This window comes from Calliphora vicina, chromosome 4 (assembly GCF_958450345.1).
Source record: "Calliphora vicina chromosome 4, idCalVici1.1, whole genome shotgun sequence".
Lineage (NCBI taxonomy): Eukaryota > Metazoa > Arthropoda > Insecta > Diptera > Calliphoridae > Calliphora > Calliphora vicina.
In genome coordinates, this window is record NC_088783.1 from 116,519,595 (window position 1) to 116,532,968 (window position 13,374).

At 25.8% G+C, this 13,374-nt stretch overlaps 1 protein-coding gene across 1 annotated transcript in view; it reads right to left on the bottom strand.

Annotated features, from left to right (window-relative positions):
• Positions 1 to 125: 125 nt before the first annotated feature.
• LOC135957784 (uncharacterized) overlaps positions 126 to 13,374 on the bottom strand; it is a 28,615-nt gene continuing 15,366 nt past the window's right edge. Inside the window, exons 4-5 of the mRNA XM_065508586.1 lie at positions 1,204 to 1,964; positions 126 to 1,006 (exon numbers count right to left, since the gene is read on the bottom strand). Coding sequence (XP_065364658.1) covers positions 750 to 1,006; positions 1,204 to 1,954 — 1,008 coding nt within the window. The 5' untranslated portion in view covers positions 1,955 to 1,964 and the 3' untranslated portion in view covers positions 126 to 749. The remainder of the gene's footprint in view (positions 1,007 to 1,203; positions 1,965 to 13,374) is intronic.

Consider the following 13,374-nt stretch of genomic DNA (forward strand, 5'->3'; position numbering starts at 1 on the left):
CATCTAAAAATATTTTCAATATTTTTCTTAAAATATTGTTTGGTGAAGGGTATATAAAATTCGGCACAGCTGAATATAGCTCTCGTACTACAAGATTTTGAAATAATAACACAATTTGCTATAAATTTGAAGTTGTAAAATTATGTTTTATTATATTATTATTACAAGAAATACTTAAATTTCTTTAAAATTTTTTAATATTATATTAGAGTTTTTATATAAAAAATAAACTTATATTTACATGTTGCTTAAAAATTTTGTGGCCAATTTTGTTCATTTCCTTTGAGTAGCTACCATAGATAAATACACCTAATTCAGTTATCAAAAACTCGAATGTTTTTTTTTCTAGATTCTTGTCTATGTATATTTCTCTATGGTAGCTTTATTATAAAATAAAACGTATAATATTAAACAGTTTTATAAAAAATTAAAAAAATAATAAAAAAAAAATATAATTTCTGTTTATTTACAAAATTTCTTTTGAACAAAAAAAAAAAAAAAATAATAATATAGATATAAACAAAGATTCTGTTAAACAAAATTTGTAAAATTTTACTCAACTCTTAGGTTCTATGACAAATTTCGAATTTTGTTAAAGTTAATCGTTAAATTTGAATTTTCTTTTAACAAAATCTTTGAGAAAAAAAAAATATAAAAGAAATTCCAAGCAATGTTTTTCTTAAGCTTCCAGACAAATATAAAAAAAATCATTCAGTTTATTTTTTTATATTTTCATGTTATGTGGCTGTTCAAACACGCTGTACTTCTCCCTTGGTTTGATTTTCCATTGGTTTCTTGACATTGCTGTTGTTGTTGTTGGCTAGCTCAGAGCTCTTGTTTGTCAAACGTATCGAGGAACGACATGGCAACGCGAATTGATATTTATTAGAGGCCAACAATGAATAGCGTTCATGAGGTGCTTGATCCCATAAAGCTCTCTCAACCACATGCAATGCACTGGGATTTAAAACATTGGCCGTATAGGTTGTGGGGGCACCGCTGGAGACTGGTAATGTATACATGCAAAAAAAAAAAAAGAGCAAAAGGAAAACAACAAGAAAAAAAGTAAAATGAAATCAAAAGAAAAAAGTTACTCAAATACATATATAAATGAAGTAAAATGAAATCAAAAGAAAAAACTTAATCAAATTTTTTTCCTGTTCACTGAGTTTTCATGGCATTTTCTACATATATCTCACTTACTTTGGGCTGTTGGTGGTTTATAGAGCGTCTCTGCATGCAAACCACAGGTATCCAAACACACAACACTTACACCAAACGGCTGCAGTTCGCGTCTCAATTCTTGCACACATTTATCGGTGGCCACACGTGATACATTATAGGCTATTAGACCATCACCCTGACCTCCACTGGCTGCACCCAAATATATCAAACGTCCTCGAGTCGGTCTCAAAAAGTCCACAAACGCCTTGGCTATGCGCAACGAACCCAAGATATTGGTCTTAAACATTTGTTCCATTTGATACAGTTCCTGCGATTCAATGCGTCCACGATAGAATGTGCCACTGGTGTTGATGACCGCCGCTATACCCTGCTCGCCCACACTCAAATGGGAGCCCATGGTTTCGGTGGCTTCACGCAACACATCATCTTTGGTGACATCCAACAGCATGGGTATAATGGTGCCCGAAACGGGCGCCTCGGTAAATTCACGCATCTTCAGCCAACCCACCAAAAGTTTAGCCGGCAAACTGTCTACACCCTCACGCATGCCAGCCACCACACGACAACCTTTGCTGGCCAAATGGGTGCACAGTTGCAGGCCCAAAGCTGTATCGGCACTGGTTACCAGCACCGTATTCGATTTAACTTGTTCGGCTTTTTCGACATTGTCCTCGCGTACCTTACAGATGAGATAGATAATAAGAGCTCCGGCTATGGAGAAGAGGGCCAACAGTTGAAAGGCCAATACTAGGGCAGTCATAGGTTCCATTATGACATCGCTAAAATATAGAAAGATGGAATTTACAGCGTTAAATTGAAAGTTTTACTAAAGCATAAGATATATAGATTTTAAAGTTAAATAAATTGTTAAGTTAAATCCAGGATATTTAATTTTGATATTATTTTTATTGCAGATTTGAAGCTTGAAAATCTAAAACTGTGGAAATTGTATAAAAATAAAAGAATTGCTGAAGATTTATGAAAAAACGGTGGAATATTTTTATTAAAATGCTGTTGGTTATCATCTACATTCAAATTGCTATTCATGGGGTAAGTTTTTACTATTTTATATTGTTTTTAAATTGATTTAAAAAAAGTAAATAACAATTCGAAAAAATATTTTTTCCAAAAAATTAAAAAAAAACTTTGAAAAAAAAAATATTTTGTTTACCTAAAAATATTTAAAATTTGTATTTTGAAGTATAATTTGGTGAAGGGTATATAGTAGGAATGTAGCTCTCTTACTTGTTTTTAAAGTAAAATAGGTCTCTTTTAGCCAGTCCCCTTAACTTTTAAATTGTTAACATAAGTATTTACCACCAGTTTAATCTACATTTATATTAAATGCTTAAACTAGCTGGTTAAACTATGTTTATGTAAACATTACTTAAATGAAATACACACTTTAAATATAATTTGTATAAATTTTGTATATAGACAGGTTTTAAAGGTTATTTTAAACTTGATTTTTTTTAAATAAAATATTTAAAAATATGTCTATAAATAAATTTAGCTTTAACATGTTTAAAAGAAGAAACAACAAAATATTATAACTCAAGTCTGTCTTTAAGTATTTAAACAAGACTTAAAAACAAATGAAGCTTAAAACAATTTATATTGAAGAAAAAAATAAACAATTTGAAAGTGAAATTTTTTGTTCCAATAAGTATTAGTAATAACAATAAATTACAGAAATTTAGACACGATTAATAATGGCTATTTAATAAAAAAGGCTAAATAACAAATAATGCCTTAATGAGGCTTATTACAGAGTTTTCAAAACGATTGGCTGGCTTCATGTCTAACATTAGCCACCTTATTAGAGAATAAAGACTGTAAGCATTTACTATTTTATTTGTTTTCCATACATTTGTATTTTAAATAAATAAATACGTTTTGTTGTCAATACCATAATAATACTTGCTGAGTTAGACGAAATACCTGCAACGCATTTTGAACAACAAAAATTTTTGGTTTGTCACAACGGAAGCTTTTGTTAGTATTCCGTTTTTTTTTTTTTTTAAATAATAATGGCGGCGGCAAGCCATATTTGAATTCAATTTTAGCCTAACCATACTTTATGGTTAACTACACCATATTTTAATTTTGTTGTTTAGCCTAAGGAGAAACTGCAACAACAATTGTTAAAATAAATACTAGAAAAAAATACCCATTGAATTCGAATAATAGTAATAAATACATACATATTTCGTAATATCTACAATCGTATTCATATTATGAAGGTATTACAATTGAAATTGAAATAAAAAAGTTTATAGTTGAAGCTAGGAAAAGTAAAGTTGAGAATTTTGAAATTTAATCAAAACAAACTGAATAAATGACAGCCAATTTGACAGATGTATCAAATGTCAAATGTTTGGAATGCCCTATTGAAAGAAACTTTATTAAAATTTCGAATACTGAAACTATTTTCTGTTAAATCTGCAAATACTAGAACAAAGTTATTGTTAAAACAAAAAAAAATATTTCGGAAAATTTTTAAATATTTTAAAATATTTACACAAAACACGTAATTGCAAACTTCATTAAGCTACTTATTCTTATAAAATATACAATTTAGCCTTTAGTTTTTCAACAAAAGTGGTAAAATACAAAAATATGGGTCGTTATTTAATTTAGATTTGAAAAGAAAACACGCACAAATGCGTTTAAAATTAACACGGAACACAAATTAGCATAAACATTTCAAACAAAGAAAAAAAATAATTTAAAACGTGTTAGTAAATGAGAAGAATCAAAATATTTGTTGAAAAACAAATATTTACGGTTTTTTTTTTAAATAAAAATTCATTAACACTTCATCGAAGCTAAAAAGACAGCTATATTAGGGAAGACAATGGCTTTTATTGTTTAAAAAAACAAATAAAAATTTACAAAGAAAAAGTTTTAAAAAAATCAAATTGAAATTTCTTTTAAAAATAATAGAATTTTATTTAGTAGTAGAAAATTATTGATTTTAAAACAAAATCCGGAAAAGTCTTTGCAAACTTTTCCGGATTTTGTTTTAAAATCAATAATTTTCTACAAAATTTTTATTTCTTACGCAATTTTTTTAAAATTTTACTTTAAAAAATGAGAAATTTCTTTTAAAAATAATTTAATTTTAATAGTAGTACATATTTTTATAACTTTATTTAAAATTTTAAAGATTTTTCCTATTTTCTATAAAATTTGCAACATTTTTCTTAAACTTTGTGTTATTTACCGCCATTTTATCTTTTATATATGTAATTGTATATGGCAACACTGATTAAACTGCAGTTGACATCAATTCTGTTTATTTACAAATAACGGTGATTGCAATATTGATTGTTGTTGTTGTTACACTTAGCGGCGAACATAACCAAAAAAGGTAAACAAACATAAACATAAATAAGACACACACACACACAAACACATATAAATATCAATAGAGGAATTTTTATGTAAATAAAACAACAACAATAAACAGGGAAAATGTAAAAGGTAAACAAACATACAGACATTTATACTTAAACATAGCAAATGTCATTTTAATTGTAAACTAAACTTGATAACTTCCCTTTTTTATTTATTTGATTAAAAAAAAACCTTCAGAACTAAAACAAATACTTTACATGCATATTAATTATTGAAATTAAGAGTTATTCTTATAAATTATCAATATTTTATTAAAAAAATAAAACAAAAACAATTATAGTCACGTTCTATAAACTTTTGTATCAAAAAAAAAAAAATTAAATAAAAAAAATAGTAGTGATACCTTCATGAACAATAAACCATATTAATATGTTTAAGTTTTATCAGCTTTATATGTGTGTGATTAATAATTTATTTATAATTTTTGTATTTTTAGCTTTGTTATTGTTGTTTTAACTAATTAATATTTAACGTTACGTTTGGTTGCATTGCTTAATTGGTAGTGGCCGTTTTTTTTACTTTGGCTTAAGTGTAAATGTATAAATAACAAAGTTTTTTTTTTGTTGTTTATATAACAACAAATATTTTAGGTGTAAAATGGAAAAAATCGAAAGTTTAACCAAAAAAAAAATAAAAAAAGTGCAACAATTTTTAGCTGTAGTTTAACAAGTGTTTTAAAATATCTAAATAAATCTAAAACATAAATAAAAAGAAAAATATTTCCTTGACTTTTATGTTTTCATATAGAAAACAACCAGAAATTTAAAAATTTTCTTTTAAGTGTTTCCGGGATTTTGAGTACCAGCAGCAGTATACTTTACCAAACAAAGAAAGTTTTCAAATGCAGTTTTCCATTTCTGAAATGATTTTGAAAATTTTCTTAACTAACATAGTTAATTTTTCACTTTTTTCTAGTTTGCCAATGCGTACAAGTAGTTGCATGCCTTCATGCTTTTAACTTTAACAAAAAATAATAAATACATATAGTATATCATATGGACACTTGGTTTAAAAAAAAAAAACTCAGTCAGCCAGTCCCACCATTTGGTTCGTTGCACATTGTTAATTTTCGTTGTAATATGCTATTATTATAAACAAAAAACCTGGTTGGTTTATATTTACAACTTTCATTATACATTCATTTGTACAACAAAAAAATGCTTAACAAAAGCTTTGCTCATCAAATCCTTAGTTTACATGAATTTCAAAACTATTGTTTAATTTTGTAATAGAAAAAAATCAGCTAGAATAAAGATTTTTGTTTAAACATTGGCAACACTAAATAACAGCCTTAAAGAACCGTTAGATTGAGAGCGCCTAATAGTAAGGATGCCACATCGCTATAATAGCGAATATAGGCAACACTGAATGACAGCCTTATAAGCCTAAGGTTGCCACATGGCAAAAATCACTATTTTAAAAGCTATTACAAGAAAATTTTTGAAAATCAAATATTTTTCAATAGAAAATGAAATTTAAAGAATTTTTAAGGAAAATATAATAAAAATTCAATAAAACTGCTAAAAATTAAATATTTTTAAGGAAAAATTCCATAAAATTCAATTTAACTAAATTCTATTTTGCAATAAATGTGTTAAAAATAAACATAGCCATTAAGAATGTAAATTATTTTATTTGTTTTTTTTCTAAATTTTTTTTTTGTTTTTTAAGCACATTTTTTAAACATATTGTGTAAATTTTGTGTTTTTTTTTGGTTCTGTTTTGGTTTTTCTTTTAAAGTTAATTAAAAATTAATTATCTTGGCTTTATACTAGCTGCAAATACTTTCAAATTTGTAGCTAAAAAAAGGCTTAAAACAAGCATTCATGTTTTAAAAAAAAACACAAAAGAAAAAAAAACTTAATTATCTGTGCATGTTGCTAACAATCAATTCTTTTCAAATCGATCTTATTTTCGTGTACTCTAGAAGCTGTTATAGGCAACACTTTTCAAAACAATTTTAATTGAGTTGCTGTTTAAGGTGTTTTTTTGGTAATAAATTACTTAAGAAGTTTTACACTGGCTTAGAATTTTATATTGGCTAATTTAACATAAACATTTCTAAAGTTTTTAGCTGCTAAAACTATAATGAGATTGAATAATATCATAATTACAAAATTGTTTATGTAAAAATATGTAAAAATAACATAATTTCCATTTTCAAAGGGCTGTATTTATTACTTTGTAAAGGACTTTGTTGTATTTTAATCCATTTATAAATAAAAATTAAATTTTTGTTAATTTTGCAATATTTATACATATTACACTCTTACTTATCCTTTGTTTGAACGCGCACAAACACTTACGCTCCCATTTAATAAGCATCAAATGTACCGTTATTAAATGAAAGACTTGGCATCTCTGTAATTGAGTGAGAAATGTAAACAAACACTGGCCGCCATTGTTGGTTAATGTTTATCATCCTTTCTTTATTTACATACGCACACACACACTTATGCTCACATTTAATGAGCAACAAATATTCGGTTATTAAAGGAGAGATTTAGCATCTCTGTAATTGAGCGATAAATGTAAACAATGGACGCCATTGTTGATTACAGTTTATTTTAAAAGGCTGCTAGATGTGAAAAATAGTACGATTAAGTTAAAATCACTAAATTTTAAGATTTTTTAAATAAAAATCAAGGAAATTAGTGGGAATCATAAATAAATTCAGGTTTTTGATTAAAAAATAATGGATTTTTTAGAATAAATCAGATTGACTAAATGACAATATGTCAGCTATCAACTGTCAAAGTTTGCAAGTCCCTATAAATGTTGCTTATAGTTCTGTGCTAGTGTAAATGTTATTTTATAAGCCATTCTTTGAAATAAAATTAGTTTTCTTTCTAATTAACTTTAAGTTTTTATCACTAACATTTCTTTTTGTTAAATTTTTAATGCATTCATGACCCAAAAACCTAAAATCGCCAACTTATAAAAAAAAAAATTTCTCCAACTCTCTTTTTATTTCTTTTTTTTTAATAAATTTGATTTTTTCTTTTGTCTAGAAGAGACGAATTAAAAAGAAATATATATATGCCAGTCACTAAAATTGCAATGACCATAACTCCTCTTAACAGCAACTCTAACTTATTCCTGCTTTAAACAGAAATATAAAGTGAAACAAAAATCTCTGCAGCAAGTTTAATATGTAGTATGTGTTTAGAAGTCAGTTAAGCTGGCTGACTGGCATTCTTTTAAAACGTGCTGTATTATATTATTGTTTTAATGCCAACAAGTCAAGTCATTATTATTATGTCTTTTTATAGTTTGCCTGCCAACCGTTCCACAAAAGGTGTGTTCTTCTATTGCAGTTTTTTTATATTTTGTTGTTCGATTTGTTTGTGTTGTTATTTCTAATCAGGTTAGTGGGTTAGTTGAAACTTTACGCATGACTATATGGACAAATTGTCTAAAAGTAGAGAGGATGTATTATAGCTGTAACAATTTGTTCAGAAATAACATGAATTGTTGCAAAATTGTTTAAATGTTTTAAGAAATTTAATTGAAGAAATAAATAGAGGAGCAGGCAGTTTAAAAAAACTGCATTCAGCTATGAGGTTCATTTCTGAATGAAAATTGTCTAAATTCTAGTTTTTATATATTTTAGCGTTTTTTTGGCCGTTGGCATCATTGTCTTTGATACTGCCAGATGGTTTTTTGAAAAAACAATCTGGCAGTATCAAGGACAATGAATGAACAATGATGCTAACGTATAAAAAAACATTGTAATATAAAAAACATGATTTTTTTCATATTTTATTATTTCTAACAGAGTTTCAGTATTTTTAAATACATTTCTCCATTTGTTACTGCCTTTCCATTTTGAGATTTAATTATAAATTTTGTTGTCAAATTTTTTTTCTTTTTTACACCTATAATAAAAGATTTTTGTTTGGTTTTATAATTTATTAAAACCAAAATTATTACTACCGTCATAAACAATTATTATTGCTTTTTTTTGCATGATTATAACACAGGGTAACAAAATTGTTGACGCCCTGTGTAATATTTTTTTTTTTTATTATTAATTTTAGGTTTGTTGACTTTTTTTGTTATTATCTTTTGCATTGTTGTTAACAATTGTTTATAATATTTATGCTAGTTATGCAATTATTTTATTAAAACCAAAAATACCAACAAAAAACTATTAACAATGGCAAAATAAACACATGGTGTAAAATTTAATTTTTTTTATTATAACATATTATGTATTATTTTTTCTCACTTTGTTTTGGTGTTTATTTCTTTTACGTTAAATGATTAATTAGTTAAAAAGCTATTTAACATAAACAATGTTGAAATTGTTAAATTTTTATCAATTTATGATAGAGACATTAGAAAAAAAAGCTAAATAACTAATTAATTACATATATATAAAAAAACAAAAGCTTTTTTTCTTTTAATTTCTTTCATTAAACGTTTAAAAAATGTTTAAAATTCGCTTTATGTTTTCAAAGCCATGATTAGTAGTCTATCCATGGCTGATCAACATTGATAATTTACAAAATCACAGCACCGCACAACACCACAAAACTAACTTAACAGCCATCGAGCCAAACAAACTAACACATTTACTCTAGAAAAAGGTCATTGAAATGTTGTGAATTTAAATGAGTGTTCAGTAGTGGTAAATATTAAGAGGGATGGTCACAGATATCCAAAATAAAACTATTTTATTTTTATTAAATATTGAAAATAAAACAAATTTTACATAATTTTTAAGTAAAACTTAATAATATTTTCAAAAAAAACCACACATCAGTCTTATATTATTGATTTCTTAGTTAATTTCCCTAAAAATTAACAACTAACATTAAATTGTGGGTTTTCTAAACCAAAATGCCCAGTTTTATGATAAAATCATGTGGCAGCCTTGATTTAGTGGTATTTACCGTTATGCAGTGTTGCCAATTTAACCACAAATAACAATTGTCATAAAATAATATATGGCAGCTTTGTTGCAGGATTATTTACTGTTATAAAGTGTTGCTAACACAATTACATGCTCAATTAACAATTTTTCAAGGGAAATGGTCCACTCTCGAGTTATTTATATACAAATTAACAATCTTAGGAATGTAGAGAGATAGAAAGATAGATTATCATTAATTTTAACAAACTGTGTCTATCCTCTATAATATTTTATGATTTTTAATGGTTTTTCGTTTTAGAAAAAGTGCGTGCGTGTAAATATTCGTATTTCTTATTTGCCAATTTCTTTATTAACCACTTTTTTTTATAAAAAAAACAGTTTTTTTGTCTCTTGAGGTTTTGTTAACTTTTGTAATTGAAAACAAATTAACTGGTATTTATTTTATTTTTTAGCAAATTTTATCAAGTAAATCAATATGAATACATCAACAAAAAATGTGTGAAAATAAATTTCTCTTTAGGTATATTCGACTAATATAACCAATATTTTGTCATCTTAAAACTAAAATGGTCAATGTATTTTTTTTAATGTTTGTGTTAAGAAAAACATAAATATTTGTTAATAGTTTTTTTATACCCTTCACCTTCGTGAGAAGGGTATATATAAGTTTGTCATTCCGTTTGTAATTTCTACATTTTTCATTTCCGACCCTATAAAGTATATATATTCTGGATCCTTATAGATAGCGGAGTCGATTAAGCCATGTCCGTCCGTCTGTCTGTCTGTCTGTCTGTCTGTCTGTCTGTCTGTCTGTCTGTCTGTCTGTCTGTCTGTCTGTCTGTCTGTCTGTCTGTCTGTCTGTCTGTCTGTCTGTCTGTCTGTCTGTCTGTCTGTCTGTCTGTCTGTCTGTCTGTCTGTCTGTCTGTCTGTCTGTCTGTCCGTCTGTCTGTCTGTCTGTCTGTTGAAATCAGTTTTCTGAAGACCCCAGATATCTTCGGGATCCAAATCTTCAATAATTCTGTCAGACATGCTTTCGAGAATTTTGCTATTTAAAATCAGCAAAATCGGTCCACAAATGGCTGAGATATGAGGAAAAAACCAAGACAACCTCTATTTTTGACCTATTTTTTACCTATATCTGGATTACTAAGACATTAATAGACAATATGGATATCTAATGATAGATATTTCAAAGACATTTGCAACGACGTATATAAGACCATAGTAAGTTGGACCTACAATGGGTCAAAATCGGGAAAAAAATTTTGAACCCGAATTTTTTTTAAAAAAAAAAAAATTTAAAAAATTTTAAAAAAAAAATTTAAAATTTAAAAAAAAAATTTTTTTAAAATTTAAAAATTTTTTTTTTAAAATTTAAAAAAATTTTTTTTTTTAAAATTTAAAAAAAAAAATTTTTTTTAAATTTAAAAAAAAAAAATTTAAAATAACAATCGAAAAAATTTTTTTTCCAAAAAATTCAAAAAACAACTGGAAAAAAATTTTAATTTTGTTTACCTAAAAATATTTAAAATTTTCAAGTATAATTTGGTGAAGGGTATATAAGATTCGGCACAGCCGAATATAGCACTCTTACTTGTTTTTTGTTAAATTTGGTCACATTTGGTTCATTAACTTTACCAAACTGATAGAATTATGTGGTATTTACTATATTTGTAAACAAATAAATTGCAAGAGATCAATGACTTTTTATGGTTATAAACTAATAAAAAACATTTTTATAAAATGTGGCTAAAGTTTTGTGAAACTAAAATAATTTATTAAATCGCAATAGAGATATTTTAAAGTTATCCCTCTAGTATTCAGATTTTTAAAGAAGCTGGATAGAAATATTGCGGAAATTTAAAGTTTTAAACATCTGGTAGCTTTGTTTCCCCATTATTTGCCACTATGGCAACACTATGCAGTGTTGCCAATATAAATAACATGAAATGTCTGGTGGCAACTTTGTTTCAGGATTATTTACCGTTATAAAGTGTTGCCAATGACACTATCTGCTCTTTTAAAAACATTACATGAGAAATGGTCTAACCCTAAGAAATTGAACTGTAATGAGGCATAATTATTTACAAAAACAAATAAATATATCGAGGGACAATATTCAATATTATCTATCTTAGATTTCCATAAAACACATTGAGTTTTTTATGATAAAGTATTCAGCAAACAAGCACATATTTGTGTTATATTGTAAAACAGAATTTTAATATGAAATTATTAATTAAAAAAAATAATCAGGGTGTGCTATTTTAAAAATTGATGAAAAATCTTCAAAAAATCACAAAAAATTTTAAAACATGTTTTACAATTTTGTTATTTATTATTCCTTATTTAAAATAGAAACTTTTGGTGTAGATTTTTCTTCAAATTTTAGAATTTTAATAAGTATCACACCCTATTTTTTGTAAATTTTTAAACTTTTCAAAGTAAAGGTTTTTTAAAAATATAGCAAGATTTAATATGAAATTATGATTCTTTAAAAAAATCAGGGTGTGCTACTTAAATATTCGTAAAAAATCTTGAAAAATTAAATAAAATGTTGTTATTTATTATTCCTTTTTTAAAATAGAATCTTTTGGTGTAGTTTTTTCTTTAAATTTTGGAATTTTAAAAAGTAGCACACCCTAGTTTTTATAAATTTTTAAACTTTTTAAATGTTTTTCTTTAACACAGTAAATGTTTTTTAAAAATATAGCAAAATTTTAATATAAAATTCAGATTTTTTTTAAATATTCAGGGTGTGCTACTTAAAAAAATCAAATAAAAATTTACAAAATTAAATAAAATTTTGTTATTTATTATTCCTTTTTTAAAATAAAATGTTCTGGTCTAGTTTTTTCTTAAAATTTTGTAATTTTAAAAAGTAGCACACCCTAGTTTTTGTAAATTTTTAAACTTTTTAAATATTTTTCTTTAACACAATAAAGGTTTTTTTAAAATATAGCAAAATTTTAATACAAAATTATGATTCTTTAAAAAATTCAGGGTGTGCTACTTAAAAATTCGTAAAAAAAAATCAAAAAATGACAAGTAAAATTCCATAATATTTTCCCATTTCCGTTTCAATTATAATGTAATGCGTGATTTGTTTGTTATGCAAATTGTTTTGCTGATCTTCAAAATGAACTTGAAAATTTCGATTTTACATAACTTTTTTTTATTTCTTTGATGCCATTTACAGAAAAAATGTTCATCTCGCAAAACAATGCGTTTTTTTTCTTCTCGTTAGTGATAATCTTGTTTTGAATAGTTTTCTTCACCTTGAATTGTTTATTAATGTTGTTGTTGTTGTGGTTGCTATTGTTGGTGGCAACAATAGCAAAAAAAAAAAGGTTAATGCACTTCATTACTTAGTTTTAAGACACTTTGTTAAAGAAAAAATAGTTATTATGTTGCATGTTGAGAGACTTGAAACAAAACAACAATAATTTCAACAAAAATCTCATGTCAACAAAAGGCAATTAAGTATATTGCGACACTGCTTGTTATTATTATTATGATAAAGTCTTTTTTAAATTGATATTTATGGCTGATAATTAAAGATAATTTGCAGAAAATCTACAGAATATTCTTTAGAAAATGCTGATAAAAATCTAAGAAATATTTGAAATAATAGAGAGGCAAAACTCAGAAATAAAATTAAGATTAACAACAAATTTGTTATTATTTAAAAGCTACAAAAAAGAATGAATTAAAAAAAAATTTTTTGATAAAATTGAGGTTAAGTTCAAATTTTTATTCATAATTTCTTTGATTTTGTCAACTATTTTGTTATTTTGTTGGCAATAGTCTATAAAATCATTGACTTTTATTTAAATGTTTCTATTTTTGTATAAATTATAGTTGTTAGACATCAATTCAGCCTCATATAG